Below are 21,868 nucleotides of genomic sequence, written 5' to 3' on the forward strand. Positions count from 1 at the left end.
GTACCAAATGCCCTAGTCAATGACACAGAGGGCTTGGAAAATGCATGAATTCATACTTTCAGAGCGTGTAGAACTGGTATTTACAGTTTTTTTTTGTTTTTTTTTTTCAAATCAGCCCAGGACATCTCTAATAGTCTACACAGGTATTGCCATAGCACTTGCTCTGATGTTCAGAATGCCTCAGAAATGTGTTCAATGCCATGATTTATGGGTCCTCCAAAAGATTTTGTTGTTAACATGCGAGCAAACAGTATTAAACAATATTATCTAAACTATGGCTGCCAAGTACTGGACCTTAATAATGAAACCAAATTACAAAACATTTTCTTGTAGAGCTACACAAAAGATATAAAATTAAAATTATCAACCACCTTTATATACTCCAATTCTCCTACAGTGCAATTTTCCATATCTTTATCACTACTGAATATTTTAAGGAGAAAGTTAACAAAAATCAAAATAGATAAAAATATTTAATCTTTGGATCCCTTTATTCCACGGCCTTCATAAAAACACAAAGTGGCCAGATTTTTTTTCCACTATAGCTTAAAATACCAAAAAGATTTACTAATAATTTTAGCAATTAACTCTATACTGAGTCATTTGTGGGTCACAGGCCTAAGGACCAGTGTTATGATATCTTATAGGTTGCCAAAATAATTTCTAACACTCTGAATCATCTTGAAATATAATGGAAAGAGTCAAGGTATCACAACAAAACTCCAGGCATATCAGGAAGAACAGGTTAATTGACACCTAGTTTTATTGTCTTAAAAAAGGGGGGGGTTACTTATTTGAAAATACAGCTAAGTACATTCTTATCTATGATTATTTACATTTGTATACTGAAAATATCTATTATGTGGATAAATCCTGTGATATGCCATTTGCTACAAAATAAAGTTCTTACAATGAGCATAAGTAATTTACCCTTTTTAGATAATGAAAGAATGTATCAAATCTTCATTTACGTTCCAAACATTTAAAAAAAAATCAAAATCAACAATCTTAAGCCTGAAAAGCTATGAAAAAAAGACCCACCCATACTTCTGCTCCTCAGCACATCAACTTCTGCAAGGACACAGTATGTTTGCTGACTTTAAAATGTTTATTCTTTAAAAAATTAGTTGCTTTTTATACAGCTATACAAAGTTCTTAATGTTTCTTTGGCAATGGAATATAATGGAATTTTACAACTATATAAAAAAGTTACCTTTGCCTAAGAAACAGTATTTACTGTGTGTACATAGTTGACTGATAAAATTCTCTACCATCCAGCACCCTAATTAATTGACGAAATAAGCTACCTCAGAAGGGTTATTACAGGATTTCCAAAAAAAGAAAGAAAGAAAGAAAGAAAAAGAAAGATATAGACAGACACACAGACACATAGACACACAGACCCTTCCTTCTGTGGCTCAAAACAGTAACACGGCCCTATCTGCAGGCAACTCACAATAATTGCCAAATACAATTTAGTGATAAGAAAAATCCTTTCAGTGATGAAAAAATACTTATAAGTTCCACTGGAGTACTGCTTTAGTTTAACTATACATAAGAAATTACTTAACCTTCTGCTATTCCAAATATATTTAATGCTCATTTATTAAGATGAGCCTTCCCTCCCACCCCCAAAATTAACTGTATTGTATCTTTGAAATTAAGCAGAAAAACAAACAAACAAACAAACAAAAACCCAGTGCTGGTGACAAATATACAGCAAATTCACTTTTTCATTCTTCTCAAAGACTGAAACCAATTCTCAGGACCACGAAGAGCTAAAAATCCATCTATTTTCAAAGACTTGTTTGCAGACTATGCAGCAACTTTGTTGTCTTTCTAAAAAGGAAAAAAAAAAATTAGCTCATGTTTCAAACTATTGGGGTTTATTAATAAGTATTTCTTTTAAATTTGCTTTATTTTAAGTATATTTTTCATAACCTTTAAATATATCCTCCTCTTACTTTCATGTATAAACTCGTTTCACTGATTTCCAGGAAACACTTTTTATAACTTACATACCCAGCAGTAGCTCATTATTTGTTAAGTGTATTTTCCAGTTAGTAGAGGTTAAAGCAGTGGTGCTGTGGGCTTGTCCTAGCAAGAAGGCCCCCTGCTAAGATATAGGCACACCCTACTACCTTTGGTGCTGTCCTAATAATTTAAAAAAAAATTAAGCCTTCATCATAGTAGTCAAACTCATCAAATACAACTGACATTTTTTGGAAGAAGATAAATAAAATTCCCGAGTCTTTGATATCTTTACTATGCAATAAAATATCCAGGTGGTAAAATAACATTTCTCTCCTCCACAGTTTCATGTCAGGAGAAAGCAATGATTTGGCAATTCATTTTAAAAGGACGACTTTTAAATCTGAAATAAGTTCTGAAAATCAGAGCGCTGCCTGGGAAATGTTTTCAAAAGCAACCAGGGAGAAAGCAATAAAAATCTCAAGGAGCCTCTAGCTTTCCAGTGAGATTAATCCTAAACCAAATGCCTGTACACAGAGCCAAGAGCTTCTCTTTTCCTCAGGACTAGTTGCTACCAACTAGCTGCTACTAGTTGCTACCTGATTTTTACTGCTGATTCTCACCCTGACTGTTAGAAATACACACTGCCTATGTTAAAAACTTAATTTTATCTGTGTATACAACACCAAACCATTTGTACAATGTTATTAAATTAGAATACAAACGGCATGGTGTAAGTTGATACAGAAAGAAATAAGCTGAAGATGATCCTGATGTCTGTCCCCCACCAATGCCAACCTTCACATGCCCTGTGTTTTTTTTTACCTTTCAGAAAGCTGTGTGATCAATCCAGACCTTTTAGGGTTCAAAAGCTGTGATTTTCTGAAAGGTAAAAAAAGAAAGCGAGATAGAAAGGGAAAGAGGGAGGGAAAGGGGAGAAGGAAACAGAGAAGTAGCAGGAAGGAAAGGAGAAAATAAAAGGGGAAAGGGAGAGAGTACCATGCTGAGTCATTTCAGATACCTTGTTGTCTCTGGACCCTCTCTGAAGAAACACAGACTCAAATGAAAGGCAACCTGTCTCACCCACCATGGCAGCTTAACCTCCTTAGCAGCAGCGTATAAAATAGGAGTGGGCCACTCTCTCATTAGCCCCAGCCTGATCTCCCAGCCCCCAAAAAAGAAAGAAAAGAAAAAGCACCATAGGACCAAACTCACCACAAGTTTATGTTTCTAACATTATCCTAAGGAAAACTCAGAAGCCGAAGAGTAAATTTTGGCTAAGCTTATACCTAGATCAAGAGAGTTAACTCCTCTGGGTCCTTGGTTTCCTAACTATCTATTGCAGTAGGGTGGGAGAGAAGTTCTAGTTTGACTGATATTTCTAAGGAGTTCTAAAAAAAAATATATGATCCTATCACCCATGTTTTCATTAAACAACCAGATCTGCTTATAATGTTCATGTCAGTAGAGCATAAAGAACGAAGCTAACCCATTACATGAAGGCTGCTGCAAATGCCACTGTACTTCATCTCTGAGAAGTATTAGATGCTTCAGAAACAAGTATAATCTTAGAAGGTAAATTTCCTTTATGTAATAGTGGTCAATCACTACTTCCACCTTTAAAGGTGCCAGATGCTATGATTTAGAAGGAACAGGCTGCTGAGAAGGTCCGGGATCTAGTGGCAGACAGAAGATCGTTCAACTTTGGAATGGACAAGCAATGGCTAGCCACACTGATGGACCTTCAGCCTCACTGAAGTAACTTATTCCTAATCAACATGCTAAGTACTTACTTCAAGCCCACTATGGCTCCATGCTGAGATAGGTGTTCTGGTGGAAAGAAAAGTAAAATACATATTCACTAATGCCAAGAGGCTCCCATCTAGTTGGCGATGCAGAACAAAACAAAACACATGAAATAGGGAATATAAATATACGTAAAATGTGTGGTGATGAAAGCAGATACCACAGGAGGTCAGAAAAGGAAGAAATCAGTGGAGGAAGGAAGAGAAGTTTCTAAGGATAGAGCAAACCTTAGGCAAGACTGAAAGGAAGCCCCTGTCTTTCAGCTGGGTCTGTCTTCCCACTGGACCATAAACATCAAGAAAGCTGGGACTGCATGTGTTTTGTTACCACCAATGTCAAGCATAGAGCTTGGCATATGTGAAGAATTCAATATATTTGGTCAATGAATGAGGTCAGAGTTGGAATCAAGCAGTGTGTATAAGAGATGACCATGAGTCAACTGCTTGAATCGGACAGGTTAAAGGGTAATAATAAATGGGGCTGGATATATCCAGTGGGACCCTTACAGAGTAAAACGAGCAGGCAGTGCAACGTCACATTAGAACCTTCTAGCCATCAGCCTGAGGTCTAGTGAATCTATCACTCCTTGAAACACCCAAGCAGAGGTTGAACTATCTGTCAGGGATACATTAGTGCGGATAAAGACTCATGCAGGCAACCTCTACAATGCATTCTAATTCTACAATATATATGATAGGAGTTTTAACTAAAGGCTCAAAATGGCTGAACAGTGAGACACGGCCTCAAAACGAAGGTTTGCATTAATAAGTGCATATTCTATGCACACAGTGGTTACTCAAAGGTTTACTGATGACTGCTCAGATAAAGGGAGTTAATGATCCAGTCTTACACAACATGACAGCTAATTTTTTCAAATATATGAAAAATCATTACGAAGAAGAGTATATATTCTGTGTATAGACAAGGATAGAGTTAAACTAATAAGTTTAGAAGGTAGAGGGAAAAAGATTTTTTCAAATTATGTGTGTGTCTGTGAAATCCTAATAATTAGAGCACCCTTGGGGTGGGATGGATGCTCTTAGAAAGTGTAATAAGTTCCCAGCCCTCATAAAGGATACCAACAGAAGAGGTGTTTGGTTTGGCCAGGAGGTCACAACTCTCAGATGCTTTCCAACTCTGAGACTTTAATGGTGTGTCTGAAATAAAACTGTGCAAAACTGAGGGCCAGAAAGGTTTAACAACTCAACTGAGGTCATACTAGCAAAAATTACTAAAATTCTCATCAGGATCAAGGTCTAATTTAAACGTACTTTTTCTCAAACCAAGCTGACTCAATGTGGTCTTCAACAGGAGTTGCCACACGTTCTTCAACAGGTAGCTGATATGCCTGAAGTGAGGTAAAGAGAAACTGAAGGTCTAAACACCAATCAGTGGGTTATTATGGTAGTTGGCAGAAACGCCTCAAAGGAATGAACGTGGTGATGTGGAAATGGCCCATGATCATGGATACCTCCACAGCCTGGGAGACAAAAGAATACCAAACTGAGATGATGGGAAAGTGAGAAGATGATGAGGACATTCTGAGGAAGGTTAAGTTTAAGTTGATCACAGGACACAATGCAAGTAAATATAGAAAAATGTAAGTGAAAGCATACAAGGTCCAAGTTGAAAAACTGATTAGAAGCTATGAATAGACAAGCTCAGAAAGGGGAGGGGGAAATTGCTGCAGGAGAGGAGAGAGGGAAAGCTCGAGCCTATGCTAGAGTGCAAACATGAACACAATGGAGCAAACTGAACATTGCAGGCAGAAGGAATGGGTAAAAAGGTCGTGAGATAGGAATAAGCTTGGCACTAAACAAGAGCAAGAAGACCCACATACGTGGAGCAGAATGAATGAAGAAAAGGGCAGTCCCACTGGCAACAAGATCTAGAGCAAGTACTAGACCTCTCATCTGGAGAAACAGGCAGATCATGAAGCACCTTATAGGCTGTGTTAAGGAACATACGTTATTTTTATAAAGAGAAAAATATCAAAAGTGTTAAAAAAACAAAAAGCAGGAAGAAAGACTCCACGTTGGGTAGGCAGTTATCAGTGTCAAATATTGCAGAGTAGTTAAGGGCAAATATTTGTGAAAAGGCTACTGAATTCTATAAGCAAAGGTCACTGGCAACCTCAAGAGGAGTAATAGTGGCAAGGAAGAGGAGTTCTGTAGTTCCTAAGACACAGTCCCCTAGCTGGAATGGCCATTTTGCAAGTTAGAAGTGCTGAAGCTACATCAGGCTGCATTTACTGTGGCTGGGTATCCTGAGCTAACGACTTGAGGCTAATTTTCAGCAGCCCTGGCTGTGATGACACAATATTAAAGGCATCAAAATTAATAGAACAGATCCAAAAGCCACTAACAATGACCCTTCAAGAGGGATCTCAACAATGACCAGTTTTAAATACTGAATAATGGAATTCCTGCTAGTAGATCTTTTTGTTTCTTTTCCTTTTCTTTTTTTTTTTTAATTTTTTTTTAAATTTATTTTTGGCTGCTTTGGGTCTTTGTTGCTGTGCGCAGGCTTTCTCTAGTTGCAGCGAGCAGGGTCTACTCTTTATTGCAGTGCATGGGTTTCTCACTGCGGTGGCTTCTCTTGCTGCAGAGCAGGGCTCTAGGGTGTGTGGGCTTCAGTAGTTGTGGTATGCAGGCTCAGTAGTTGTGGCGCACGGGCTTAGTTGCTCCGCAGCATGTGGGATCTTCCCAGACCAGGGCTCAAACCCATGTCCCCTGCACTGGCAGGCAGATTCTTAACCACTGCGCCACCAGGGAAGTCCCGGTCTTTTTGTCTCTAGCTGCCCTATGTAATTCCTAGTAGACTTCTTTATGATAGGATTTTGATCGTTTCTTTGATTATATACTTTCCTCTCCACTATCCCTAAAATCGATGACTAGGATAGTAACACTGACTTAAAGACCCCTTTAAATATGTTCTTCCTAGATTCTCTTGGTATTGAAGCATACTTTGTAATATGAAATAAAGGTGATACAATATGGCTCTTTTCTGTACCGTATAATATCTTTTAGTGATCCCCTGTGCCTCCAACAACAACAAAATTTTTTTAAGGAAAAGAAATTAATCCTAAGTCAGTCTCTTAACAGGTTTTTGGAAGAAATTTTACCAGTCCATTAAATCTGAAACCATGGTTTTATAACAGAAAGATAAAAAAGAATATCACATTTCTATCTCTTTACTTCCTCCAACTGAAAAGAAAATAGTTAAAAAAGAATTAGATTCATTAACCAAGAAGTTACTGCTCCTTAAAATTATATAAATATCCTAATCAGGTACATCCTCCACTGAAAAGTCAAATGGAAGTTATACAAATGCCCTAAAAATATTCACCTCTAATAGATAAGAGTTTAAAACATTTTGAATTTCATACAACTGCAAGCCAACCCCAAAGCACATAATAATACTTACCCTATATTCGAAATCTGCAAACTCCCTGCCCCCACGACCTCCTCTGAATCCACCACGAAATCCTCGAGGAGTGGCAAAGTTACCACCTCGGCCGCTACCACGTCCTCGGCCACCACGGAAACCAAGACCTCCCCTGCCTCTGTACCCTCCACGGCCACGGTTTGGACGAAGTGGGATTCCAAATGTTTCTGCATTTAATCTTCTTTCTTCAGCCCAGGTTGGTCTCCGTTCTCTATTATGAGAACAAATAATCTTTAGTGTATCAAGTTTTAAAGAACATTTTCCAGCAAAACTATGCAGCACTGATTCCCAAATTAAGGCTAAGTAATTCCTAAGAATCAAATAAAAATAAGCACCTTATCTAAGTCATCACAAGCTGTCCATGGCAATATGTTCCTATAATTCATGTGAAAATATGACTGGTATTAAGCTTCTTGCAAATGCAGTTGATAATACAAAGAAACTGACTACAGCCCCAATAAATGGGATTGGCAATTGACTCTACCCTCCAATCAGCCCCAAAGGAAGAAATGGCAAAGCCAGGAAAGGAAATCCTGTCTCAGGATGTGAAGAGATGGAGGATAGATCCCTGAGTTCCTAGTATGCTCCTGGCCCAAGCTCTGAACCTGACGCCTGAAGCGTCTGAATTGCTGCTGCTGGCCCACAGCCCAGATAATCAGAGGATTCAGAATCATCCCCATCCACGTTTAAAGTGAAGTAGAAAACTGCCACCAGGTGGCACCAAACTGCAGCCAGGAGGACGATTAGGATCAGGCAGCAGAAACCCTGGAACTCTTAGTTTGTTATGTTGGATCCTTTAATTAACCAGTTTTCTGGATCCACATTTACTGCAATATAGCAGAGCTTTACTGTATCAGCAAACTTCATCTGAACTACATTGTAGAGGGGTAAAGTAAAAGGTGTTTAGGTGTTAGATGAATGCCTCTATTTTTATTTACTAATTTTCAAATGTGAATGCATCCCCAAACAAAAGTATATGATTATTTTTCTCAAAGAGTAATATCATTTAAAATTTTAGTATAAATTATTTTCTTTTAGCAAAATAAATCATTAAACAATTGTAGTCATTAGATTTTTTTTTTTTTTGGCCACACAATGCAGCATACGGGATCTTGGTTCCCCGACCAGGGATTGAACCCGTGGCCCCCCCACCCAGGGATTGAACCCGTGCATTGGAAGTGCGGATTTTTAACCACTGGACTGCCAGGGCAGTCCCTAGATATTTTTAAGTATTCATTAAACTTTGTGAATTTATAAGAATTCATTTCACACTTCAACCTCCTAAGAGCATAAGAGCAGCTTAAAAGACTGTACCTGTTATCATCACAAGAAATATTATCAAAGAAAGATTTAGTTTTGTCATAATAGCAGTTAGGTCCAAGTGGATCTTCTTCATCTGCATTTCCTTCACTGTTTTGGGTGTCAACTCCTGAGTCTCCTTTATCTTCACCATTTACAGGCTTCTCCTGTTTCTCAAGTTTATCTTCTAATGAAAAACAAAAGCACATACCATAAAAGTCAAGACTTGTACTAAACATCCATAATTCACAAGTCAAATAAGAGTATTTTTTGAATAGAAAAATAAAAACTCACCTTTCAATTTAAGTTTATTATGAAACTCTCTGTCGATTTCCTCCTTGTTAAATTGTGCATTTGCACTTTCAAAGTCAAAGTCTTTCTCAAATTTCATTGGACCATCTCGTCGAATACCAAATCTTCCCCTGCCACCTCGATGACCCCCACGCCCTCTCCTTGGAGCTGAAGGAGCACCTGGAACTATATTAATAAAGAAAGAACAAGCTGGTTTAGAGCAGAAGCTATTATTGTGGTCTTTACGGTCAACAAGAGAAATGCTTACAAGTCTCCATACACATGACGATATTTGTATTTTTTAATATAAAAAAGATGAAGTTTCACAAACATTTAATACATAATAGACTGAGAAGAGCACATATAAAATTTATAAACATGAAATTTATAAATGGCACACATGAAATTTATATCTATGGGGTTTACACTCATACATGCTACTGATACAGTATACAACCAAACAATTTGGGAGACTTCTGTACTAAATTACTTTGTTTTTCTTATATCCCTAATACCTACAAAATGTCAAATATATATTGGGTTCTCAAAATTCAGGAAGACTTTTATGGAAAGGATCATAGAAATCAAGATTTATAGTGAGAAAAATAGATGAACATTTAGCAGCACAAATTGCAAGATAACACAAAAGACAAGAAGTACATGGTCTCGGACTTCCCTGGTGGTGCAGTGGTTAAGAATCTGCCTGCCAATGCAGGGGACACGGGTTCTATCCCTGGTCCGGGAAGATCCCACATGCCGCGGAGAACCAAGCCTGTGAGCCACAACTACTGAGCCTGTGCTCTAGAGCCAACGAGCCACAACTACTGAGCCCGTGTGCCACAAGTACTGAAGCCCACGCGCCTCGAGCCTGTGCTCCACAACAAGAGAAGCCACTGCAATAAGAAACCCGTGAATAGCAATGAAGAGCAGCCCCCGCTCACTGCAACTAGAGAAAGCCCGCGTGCAGCAATGAAGACCCAACGCAGCCAAAAATAAATAAATAAATTTATATATTTTTTAAAAAAGAAAAGACGTACATGGTCTCAACCACTTCCTGCTTCACCTTTACTGTCTCCCTCTAAATGGCTCCATATTTTTCAAGTCTTCCTGTATCTATTTTTCTCTACAATTTAATACAATAACAAGATTTATGAGGTATGATAAAGCAATACCAAAGTAGCATAAATTATAGTGAAAACTTGAGAACCCAAATATCCAACACAAGAGGAACAGTTAAGAAGAAAAAAATTAAAGAGAAACATGGAATAGTATTTGATGTCAGTTAACAGAAAAATATAGAGCACAAAGCACTATGAATTCAATGATTATAATTATGTGAAATGTTTAACACATACTGATAAAGATCAGAAGTGACTACAGAGTAATAGACAGGTTTGTGCTCACTGTTCACTAAAATTTGGCAAATTGTCTAAGTTTGAGAAAACAAACCTCAAAAACCCACAGCAGTATATCCAGACACTTAAATCTAGACAAGCAGGATGTTTAAATATTCAGCTCTACTACTGAAAATGTCTTGGCCAAAAGCCAGAAATTACAGCACAGTATTTCTGTCTTAAATTTTGAAGGGCAGTGAGAGAGATTTTATTTATTGCTTTACATGATTTATATTTTATTTTTTAAATTGAAGTATAGTTGATTTACAATGTTGTATTAGTTTCTGGTATACAGCAAAGTGATTCAGATAGACACACACACACACATATTCTTTTTATATTAAAATATGCAGTGTTTCACGAATTTGCATGTTATCCTTGTGCAGGAGCCATGCTAACCTTCTCCGTATCGTTCCAATTTTAGTATATGTGCTGCCAAAGCGTGCACTACTTTACACGATTTTTGAATGATGGAAGCATGGCAATTATTTTATCTTGAGAAGAGAGGGGTTCTTTTTCCAAATTAAAAAAAGTGAAACGTAGTACACCAAACCAAAACCTCTGTAATTCTATGGCACACAGCACAAATAAAATACATATAGGGACTTCCCTGGCGGTCCAGTGGTTAAGACTTTGCCTTCCAGTGCAGGGGGTTCGGGTTCAATCCCTGGTTGGGGAGCTAAGATCCCACATGCCTCATAGCCAAAAAAACCAAGACATAACTCAGAAGCAATACTGTAATAAATTCAATAAAGACTTAAAAAAAAAATGGTCCACATCAAAAAACAACAAATAAAAACATAAACATATAAAAATGTACAGAAGAAATAAAGTGTTTTTACATTTAAAATTGTATCTAGCTTTCTAAAATTAAGTGAAAGAGCATCTTCCAATTATTATGTAATTAAAGAGATCACACACTGCTTTTATTTTTTAATTTGGAAGAGTTTATAATTTATTCTCTGCTAATAAATTTGAAAAGAATAAAATGGATGGATTTGGGGTAAATGTCATAGATTACAAAACAGATAAAGAAAGTATACAATCATACTAAATCAATAATAATGAAAGAAAGTTAAAGTCCTTGAATAATTACTTCCAAAAAAAAAGGAGCCCAGAGCTTAACTTTAATGAGAAAACTTCTCAATTTTAAAGGTACAGATAATTCAATTCTTTTTTAAAACATTTATTTTATTGAAGCATAGTTGATTTACAATGCTGTGTTAACTTCTGTTGTACAGCAAAGTGACTCAGTTATATATATTCTTTTTCATATTCTTTTCCATTACGGTATATTACAGGATATTGAATATAGTTCCCGATAATTCCATTCTTTTTTTTCTTTTGGCCATGCCACGCGGCTTGCAGGATTTTAGTTCCCTGATCAGGAATTGAACCCAGGCCATGGCAGTGAAAGCACTGAGTCCTAACCATTAGGCCACCAGGGAACTCCCAATTCCATTCTTAAAAGCATAGAAAACAATTTTATAATGCTAACATGAAACTGACACAAAAACATAAAAAAATACAAGACAGTACAAAAGAGAAAGCCATAAAACAATGTAAATATAAACATACAAGTCCTACTTGCAGATAACATTCAAGAACATATCAATAGACAACTGCCTGCCATCAAGTAGGGTTTATTCCAGACACGTGATTAAAAAAAAAAAATCTTTTGAAATAATTAGGTTAAAAAAAATTGAAATAAAAGTAGCGTGGTCCTATGTGCCTATCACCCAGCTTCCCCTCCAACAGTTACATCTTGATTATCTATTATACATTATCAAAAACCGGGAAAAACCAGGACACTGGCACAATATAATTAACTATACTATAGATCTCATATTCAGATTTCAACAGTTTTGGATGTTCTCATTTTTTCGTATGTCGTTACGTACAGTTCTATGACATTTTGCTACGTATACAGCTCCACAGTACCCCCACCATAAGATAAAGAACTGTCTGTTACCACAATGAAACTCCCCTGTGCTACTCCTTTATAGTCACCAACCCTTGCTATTCTTTCTTTATAGTAATTATGCATCATACATTTCAAATGTTCCCTCTATTGAAAAGCACAGGATAAGGCTTTCAGATCCAAGTAACAACTTACCGATTTGTCTCTTGCTATCATTTCTGAGTTGCTCATTTTCTGGTCTTGAAACCTTGTGTACTTCAGCTATAGAACACACAGAAAGTGACAGTTAACTTAGGACACATAATCAAAAACTTCTGGAAAGTTAGAAATGGAAAAACAAACAAACCCAGAACAAAACCAAAAATCTATATATCCCCACCACCATCACTACTTTGAGTCAAATTTGAAAGACTGAACATTCTATCAAGTTCAGTTTAAACTTTCTAGGATCATTTACATAGAGTAAATGTTTTTAATGAAAGTAAGTTGAATGGAAGATGTTGACCAGTCAATTAAAAAATAGTAAATAGCTAAAGTTCTACCTCGCCTGTGCTCTTGATTCTCTATTGCTTTTTGGCTGGTTGATGGTAAAGGCCTGGTTGATGATACAGGGCTCCTTCTCCCAACAGGTGCTGGAGCAGGTAAGTGGGCCGAGGCTGTCTGCACTGCTTGTTCCATGGTTGGGCTTTTTCTCAAAGGGTCTAACTGAGGGCTTGAACGACCTGAAACGTAACCAAAAGATAAGAAACTATCCCTATCCTCTGGGGGTTTCAAAATAACCTAGATCCTAAAAATAGGTCTAGAGTTTTACTTCTACCAATTCAAATCCTCAGCACAATCTGAATCCATCTACTCATTAGACCAGAGTTTAAAACTGTTTATCTTTAGTGGGCTGGTCACTTGATCAGTAAAAAAAATAAAATAAACCCCAAAACAAACAAACAAAAAAACTCTGGTACAAAATCCCCCAGGAATATTATCAAAGATAACTTAGGCAGGTCAGGTGTAGGCTTTCCCCAATAACCACAACCACCAGATTACACTGAGACTTTAGCCATTATTTCTAGAGGCTTTAACTTCTTTTAAAATTTATTTTTGGCTGCGTTGGGTCTTCCTTGCTGCATGTGGGCTTTCTCTAGTTGCGGACAGCGGGGGCTACTCTTCCTTGTGGTATACGGTCTTCTCATTGCAGTGGCTTCTCTTGCTGCGGAGCACAGGCTCTAGGCGCGCGGGCTTCAGTAGTTGTGGCTCCGGGCTCTAGAGCGCAGGCTCTGTAGTTGTGGCGCATGGGCTTAGTTGCTCCGCGGCATGTGGGATCTTCTCAGACCAGGGATTGAACCCGTGTCCCCTGCTTTGGCAGGCGGGTTCTTAACCACTGTGCCACCAGGGAAGTCCTAACTTTTTTAGTACTTTCTGAAGATATGTCTAAAGTGATACCCTTATATCTATAAGTATTATCTGCATTAAATTTCTATTATAAAGGAAGTAAAGAACTAGAAAGTCAGGTGAAGTTCTTCGATTCCTTAGAGTCTTGGGTAATTAAACATCAATACTAAAAGGCCAGCAACAAATAAACCCTTCAGATAATTACACAGTAGCCATACTCACCCTCTGCTGTTTGAATGATCACTTGGCAAATTTTTGCTTAATATGGGTTTTGTACTTACAAATTCCATTTTTTCTTCCATGAGGTCAGAGCCTGGTCACAGTATGAACAGAAGAATGTAACACTGGGTGCTCCCATCATGCTTTTTGTCTCTAATGTTTGCCATAAATCTCCACTCAAGATGCTCTCACATCCCATGATATTGCACCAAAATAGGTTTTGCTTTAAAAAATTGTCCTCATTTTATGTAAAAAAAATATATTCCCAAATATGCTGCAAATGTTACTACCCACCTGTGCTACCTGCACAGGCTCCAAACTGGGGAACTGGTGAGTACTGACAGCACATTGGTGGTTGTGCACCAGATGCTTCAGGGACTGTTTAGTAGTAATACTCCCCAAATATATGGTTAACTAAAGTATGCAATTACAAATGTGTGTCACCATTTCCAGCATTAATGACAAAGTTTACTCTGCCATTAATAGAAACACTGTAATTTTCCCACTGATTATAACGGGAAATCATAGTGGTTTATACAAGTTTTGGTCTAAGAGAAAACATTTTGTAACCACTTATCACCTTATAAACAGATTTATTTGTCAAACAAGTGTTAAGTTTTTGGAAAAGCCTATTGTTTAGGTAATTTTATCATAGTACATTAAATGATCTTATAAACTTACAAAACTTTACTTCATTAAGGCTTTTCTTTAAGATCCTGTGACTCACAATATTACAGAACTGCAAGTGATAGGGCAATCACAGTAAGTAATAACTCACTGCTGTTTTTTTTTTTAATATTTATTTATTTGGCCGCACTGGGTCTTAGTTATGGTATGCGGGATCTTTTAGTTGCAATATGTGGGATCTAGTTCCCTGACCAGGGATCAAACCTGGGCCCTCTGAATTGGGAGCACGGAGTCTTAGCCACAGGTAAGTCCCTGTATTTTGAAAACCTTTGTAATTAAAGTCTGGTACTACATCATGATGGCAATTTTGTTATAAACAGGGAAATACAGGTGATACTGGACATATTAGGAATAAACTCAAAAGCTCTTTTATAATAAACACACCCCCTCGAGTTATCTTCACCTTCTTATTCTTACAGTTACAAGAAAATTCTAGGTGTTAAAATTTTATAAACTTCAAAAATTTTAGCTGGTGAAATCAAAATGCAGATTCCCAGGCCGCCTCTCCCATTGTTTTATTTAAACATACCTCTTTCTTCTAATAAATATGTAATTAAATTTTTAAAAAACATTTTAATCTATTCAAAACTTATTTTAGCCTTAAGTATGAGGGAAGGATTCTAGAGTTACTTTTCCAAGTGATCAGGCAGTTGTCTGTTCACATCATTTATTGGATGGATCATTTAGTAGTCTTTCTCTACTAATTTAAAAATAATATCTTTATCATATATCAATTACTTATTTATACTTGGATCTATTTCTGACTTTTGCTCTATTCATCTCTAAATTTATTCCTGTACTGCTTTATTTTATGTATACTTTATTAAGGAGGTAAGCCCTATCACATTACTTTTTTTTTTTTTTTTTTTTTGCGGTACGCGGGCCTCTCACTGTTGTGGCCTCTCCGGTTGCGGAGCACAGGCTCCAGACGTGCAGGCTCAGTAGCCATGGCTCACGAGCCTAGCCACTCCACGGCATGTGGGATCTTCCCGGACCGGGGCATGAACCCATGTCCCCTGCATTGGCAGGCGGACTCTCAACCACTGCGCCACCAGGGAAGCCCTCATTACTTTTATTTTTAAAACATATCGAGGTATACTTGCATACTTATTTTTAAGATAGTCTGTGTATCTGTTTTATTAGGTTCTCTTACTATTCCATGTAGATTTATTGAAAGTACAGTAAATTTAATTATTATGAGAAATAAAGTCTTCCTAATACTAAATCTTTTTATCTAGGAATAAGATATCTTTCTTTGATTACATGTAACTTCTTTTATGTCCCTCTATTATATTTTGTATCTTTCATCATAGAGACTGGCCATATTTCTTATTATGTATTTTATATATAATTTCTATTTCTCATCATTGTGAACATCTTCTTTTATCCCCATTAATAATCAGTGGGTTAGGTTTTAGGACATCTATTTTTTTTTTAATTTATTTAATTTTTGGCTGCATTGGGTCTTCCTGCTGTGCAAAGGCTTTCCCTAGTTGCAGTGAGCAGGGGCTACTCTTTGCTGTGGTGCACAGGCTTCTCATTGTTGTGGCTTCTCTTACTGCTGAGCATGGGCTCTAGGCACATGGGCTTCAATAGTTGTAGCATGCGGGCTGAGCAGTTGTGGCTCACGGGCTCTACAGCACAGGCTCAGTAGTTGTAGCTCACGGGCTTAGCTGCTCTGCGGCAATGTGGGATCTTCCTCGACCAGGGCTCGAACCCGTGTCCCCTGCACTGGCAGGTGGATTCTTAAACCACTGAGCCAGGGGGGAAGCCCTAGGACATCTACTGATTTTTATACTTATTCTCTACATTTTACCTCTATCTAATTTAAATCTCATATTAGTTCTAGTTTTTCAGTGAATTCTCAATTCCAAGTAGGAAGTCAGCATTGGCAAATAATGCTATTCTAATATTCATACTTGTTTCTTTTTCATGTATTCCTGACATAGCTAAAAATTCCAGAACAATGCTGAGTAGCAATGAGAAAGGGAATCCTTACTTATGATTTTAATAAGAATCCTTCTGGTGCTTCAATATTAAGGTTAATGTTGGTTATTAATTAAGATAGCTAACATCTACTGAGCACGTTCTATGTGTCAGGCATTATGTTAAGGACACTGATACATTAAAAAAAAATTTAACCCTTACAATAAGTCTGTTGTTTTATCAGTAAAGTCCTGTTTTATAGTATGGAACACTAAAGCTTAAAAAGATTAAATATCTTCTCTAAGAAGGAAATCTTAAAAAAATTAACAAACCAATAACATACACACACAAATATACACTTATGTTAACCTAGATGAAAGCCTGGATGTAAATATTTGTTATTTCTGGGTGGTGAGATTATAGGTATTTTTATTTTCTTCCTATGCTTAGTGTATTTCTTTTTTAAAAAATTTATTGAAGTATAGTTGATTTACAAAGTTGTGTTAATTTCTACTGTACAGCAAAGTGATCCAGTTATACATATATATGTACACATATATATTTTATATATATATACATTCTTTTTCATATTCTTTTCCATTATGGTTTATCACAGGATATTGAATATAGCTTCCCGTGCTATACAGTGCGCTTAGTGTATTTCTAATTTACCTACAAAAAATCTTTAGAATGTTAAAAAATTAAAAATTAAGTTTTTTTAAATCAATATGAATAAAAGTAACTACAACTATTTCAAAATATCTAAAGCGAGATACACAGGATTATGTTTAGCATTGGCTTGATTTTACCCTCAAGTGCTTTAAAAAATACTGTCCTGATCATAATAGCATCTTTCTGAAATGACTTTACATTGTTTTATTTAAAAGTAAACATCCATATAAAGCAATGGGCCAGTTTCACCCACTTTAGCAGCAGATAAAGAATCCTGGGACCACTGAAGGTTATGAGACTGGTTGGTGGAAAAACAAAATTAAAAAGAAATGAAACAGGATCCTTTAAGCTTATTAAAATGCAGATCTCCAAGCTCCAGGGATTCTGATGTAGCAGTTCTCAGGATCTACATTTTTAAGAAGCATTCCAGATCAGATGATTTGATTGTGAGTGGTCCACACTGAGAGCCACTGCTCTAGATTCTATGAGGATGCTAGGAAAGATGCAACAGCATAATGAATAGTTTGTTTCCTCAGTTACTATTTCAAATTCATCAAGGATAGTTCATCCTCAGTGGTGAGTCTGAGATTGACCAGTAATATTTAAGTATTATATACAAGTAATATAATTGCTTTGTAAAAAAAAAAAAGGTCAAACTTAGACAATGTTCACCATTTCAGTTTTATGATCTAAGAATTACAAGAAGTCTGAACAGTGGAAGTCATTCAATAATGTACTTATTGAACAACAATTTAAAAATTTTTTTAAAGAACTAAGTAGAAATTATACATATGAGTTACAAGCTGCAAAAGCTCTTACATTCAGAGAAAGACTACTATCTATAGAAATTTAGAATGGAAAATTTTGGAGGAAAAAACAGCTTACCTTGAGATGACTGTGTTTTTAGAGCTCTTGTATCCTGTGTAAAGGCAGAACCAACTGCACTACTTTGGGACAGGGTACCGCTGTTTGATGCTTCTGTTCCAAAGGATGTCAAGGAGCTTCCAGCTTTAAGAAAATTTTTTTGAATGACAAAAATTTTTTAAAAAAATTTTAAACCTCTCAATTATATAAAGTAACACAGCATTTTAATGATAATTGTCCCTCCCTGTAGCACCTGTGTAAATTAATAATACTGGAAATTAGTGAAACTGAATCAAAAAATAATTTGAGAAATTTTTGACAATATATAAAAAGCAAGCCCATATATATACTCCAGCATCTTTGAATGCAAACAGTTTTTTTAAACATATGCAATACTCTCCTGGACAGTTATACAGATGGGACAGCAAGGATGTACATCAGATAGAGAAGTAGCAGAAATGGTACAGTCCATACCAACATTACGGTTCAATTATCTTAACACCAAGTATCTGCACAAATAGCCAAATCAGGAGACAGGTCTATGAAGAGCTTTCCCAGCATTTCCAAGGCAGTGGACAATGGACTCCAGTCCATTTCAATGCCTCCCCTCAGTACAGTATTGTGGGGCTGCATTCTGCCTAAAGCAACCACAAAAAGTTCTGGTAATATGAGGAACAAAATATGAGGAAAGGACCTTTGCTATACTAGGTTATGTCAATCTTCTTTTCTACATTTCTTCAGAATTTATGGATCACTTTCCATATGCTGTGCTCTCTTCTTAATATTTAATATACATAGGTTTTCTCTAGCAGGAACTGTTTCAATAGCCCCTCTTCCCCCACCTCTAAATCCAATATAAAAGTGGTACTGAGAATAATGTTTTATGAAACAGAAAAATAATCACATCACTACAGTGCTTAGGACTCTCTGATGGCTTTCCACTGCCCTCAAGAAAAAAGTTCAAACTATTAAAAAAAAAAAAAAAACAAACAAAAGTTCAAACTATTTACCTTAGTTTATAAGGTCCTCCCCCTTATCGGCCTACCTCTTTTCTCATTACTCATTTACACCTCTTTGTTCCACAACAGAAGTTTAACTACCTGCTTTTAAATTACTTGAAGATTATGATCATGTTCCTCACATCTTCTAATTTCCAAGCTAAGCAACTCTAGTTCCTTCAACAATTCTCATCTTCACATGCTCTTTAAGCCTTGCCTCTTTTGACTTCTCCTAATTTAATGAATTCTAGTTGTTCATCTCTTAAAACGGGGCATCAAAACTCAGCAAAGTACCTCAGACAATAAGAATGAATGGGACTCCTTTATAGGTGTAATCCATTCAGGTTGCAGTCCCAGCCAGCTAAGGAGAGGCCTAACATAACCTCCCACAACATCCCCAGAAATGTTGAGACTACTGCTCTCAATAATTCTGTGGGATGCTGAATCTATCCCATTATCCCTAGTATTTCTGGGTAATGACCAAGACATAAACCACTCTGATGATGTGTATTCAACCTCCATCCTGCTCTGACTCAATCTCCCACTGCTTGCGCCTGCCTCCCCACCGCCACCCAACCCCATGAGCAAACTCTTCTATATCCTCCGTCTCTTTTCTGACTTCCCAGTCATACTACACCCACCTCCCTCGTGCCATTGCTGCTATTGATTTATCTCAAATTATTTTTCATGTAGAGTGTGAGGCAGGGGTCATTGTTAATTTTTTCCAAATAGATATCTAGCTGCTGCAAGATCATTTGTTAAAAAGATTTCCCCTTCTATCCACAGGAAAATAAAAGTGAAATTTATAATCATCATTCACAAAAAAACCAAAACAAAACAAAAAAGACTTCCCTTCTCCATTGAACTGCACTGGCATCTTTGTCTTAAATCAGCATTTAAGTAGGTCTATTTCTGTACTCTCTATTCTTTACCCTGGTATATCTGTGTATTCTTATATCAATAATTCCCTGTTCTGAATCTTGAAATTGGGTGTATACCTCAAACTTCCTCTTTCTTCAAGAGTAGTTTGGCTATTATAGATTTTGTATTTCCATACAAATATTAGAATCAGCATGTCAATTTCTATTTTTAAAGTGTGATGGGATTTTGATCAGGATTGTGTTCAACCTGTAAACCAATTCTGGGGAAAGTGTCATCATAAAAATAATATTGAATATTCTAACCCATAAGCATGGATTAACTCTCTATTTATTTAGATCTCTAAATTCTCTCAGCAGTGTTCTGTGATTTTTATTGTAGAGCAGAGTTTTCTCAACTTCAGCACTACTGACGTGTTGGGCCAGATAATTTTTTGTTGAGAGGGGTTGTCCCATGCATTGTAGGATGTTAAGTAGCATCCCTGGCCTCTACCCATTAGATGCTAGTAGTATCACCCAGTTGTGACGAACAAAAATGTCTCCAGGCATTACCAAATGTCCCCTGAGGGAGGGGGGTAAAATGAACTCCCCTCCACTGAGAACCACATAGAGATTTTCAAATACTATCTTTTGTTACATTCATTCCTGGGTATCTGATGTTATTGGTGCTATTGTAAGCTGTGTTGCACTTTATATTTCATTCACCAATAATTTGTTCTAGATCTGCAAACTTTATCTATAAGTAGCCAGATGGTAAATAAAATATTCTAGGCTTTTCAGGCCATATGCTCTCTGTTATAACTATACAACTCTGCCCTTGTAGTGTAGAAGTAGCCACAGACCACATGTAAATAAATGGGTATGGCTGTATTCCAGTAAAACAGGAGGCTGGTGGGATTGGGTCCACAGGCCATAGTTTGCCAAACTGTCTGTTCTGAATACAAAAATACAGTTGATTTTTGTATATTTACCATGTATTCCCTTACCATGCTAAATTCACTTATTCATTCCAGTAGCTTGAATATTCCTTTGCATTTTCTACATACACAATCATGTCACCTTCAAATAATGACATTTTTAGCTCTGCCTTTCCAATCTCTAAATCTTTTATTTATTTATTTATTTTCTTGCCTCACTGGACTGACTAGGACCTCTAGAACAACACTACATGAAATAAGACAATAAGCGTTCTTTCGCTTTATTCCTTACCTCAAGGGAAAAGCATTCATTATCCCACCATTACGTGTGTAAGGTTTTCATTTCACTGTTCAGATTAGGAAACTCCCTCCTATTCCTTAGTTGTTGATAAATGGGTATTGAATTTTACCAAATGCCTGTTCTGTATCTCTTGGGATTGCAGTTTTTCGCCTTTATTCTGTTAATGTGGTAAATTACTAATGATTTTTAAATGTTAAAACATCTTTGCATTCCTGAGATGTCATTATGTAATATCCTTTTTATGAACTGCTGGCTTCCACTGCTAATACTATGTTAAGGATTTTTACATATATGTTCAGGGAAATTAGCTGTAATTTTATTTTCTTGTATTGATTTCATTTAGATACCATTTAGGTTTTGGTATCTCAGCTTCCCTTGGTTATCTGGTTAGGAAATGTTCTTCTTTTATTCTCTCAAAGAGTTTGTGTAAGATTGGTAAAATTATTTCTTCCCTAAATGGTAGAATTTATCAGTAAAGCAAATAGTCTAGAATTTTCTTTACAGACGATTTTAAATTAGTTTCAACTTCTTTAACAGGGTGATACTGAGACTGTACTTCCTCCTGTGTTGGTTTAGGAAAGTTGTATTTTCAAGGAACTTGTCTATTTCATCTGAGATGTCAAATCTGTTGACATAAAGTTGTTCACAATATCTTCATATTATCCTTTTAGGATCTATAGTGATGCCTACACTTTCATTTTTTTTTGATTTTTTTTAAATTAATTAATTTGTTTTTGGCTCTATTGGGTCTTCGTTTCCGTGCCAGGGCTTTCTCTAGTTGCAGCGAGCGGGGGCCACTTTTCATCACGGTGCGTGGGCTTCTCTTGTTGCGGAGCACAGGCTCCAAACGTGCAGGCTCAGCAGTTGTGGCTCACGGGCCTAGTTGCTCCG

At 36.7% G+C, this 21,868-nt stretch overlaps 1 protein-coding gene and 1 non-coding gene across 7 annotated transcripts in view; both read right to left on the reverse strand.

The window, feature by feature from the left end:
• Positions 1 to 308: 308 nt before the first annotated feature.
• The window catches only part of LSM14A (LSM14A mRNA processing body assembly factor), a 56,016-nt gene continuing 34,456 nt past the window's right edge, over positions 309 to 21,868 (reverse strand). Inside the window, exons 4-11 of one of the 6 annotated variants that reach the window (XM_030874433.3) lie at positions 17,905 to 18,027; positions 12,672 to 12,851; positions 12,325 to 12,390; positions 8,818 to 9,000; positions 8,539 to 8,710; positions 7,204 to 7,435; positions 5,049 to 5,125; positions 309 to 1,839 (exon numbers count right to left, since the gene is read on the reverse strand). In XM_030874433.3, coding sequence (XP_030730293.1) covers positions 1,797 to 1,839; positions 5,049 to 5,125; positions 7,204 to 7,435; positions 8,539 to 8,710; positions 8,818 to 9,000; positions 12,325 to 12,390; positions 12,672 to 12,851; positions 17,905 to 18,027 — 1,076 coding nt within the window. In that variant the 3' untranslated portion in view covers positions 309 to 1,796. The other 5 variants (XM_030874437.3, XM_060288420.2, XM_030874436.3 and 2 more) reach the window with 5 other exon arrangements.
• LOC115862705 (U6 spliceosomal RNA) lies at positions 10,550 to 10,656 on the reverse strand. Its single transcript, XR_004043190.1, has one exon. It is a non-coding gene; the product is annotated as a U6 spliceosomal RNA (small nuclear RNA).

The sequence above is a fragment of the Globicephala melas genome, chromosome 19 (genome assembly GCF_963455315.2).
Source record: "Globicephala melas chromosome 19, mGloMel1.2, whole genome shotgun sequence".
NCBI lineage: Eukaryota > Metazoa > Chordata > Mammalia > Artiodactyla > Delphinidae > Globicephala > Globicephala melas.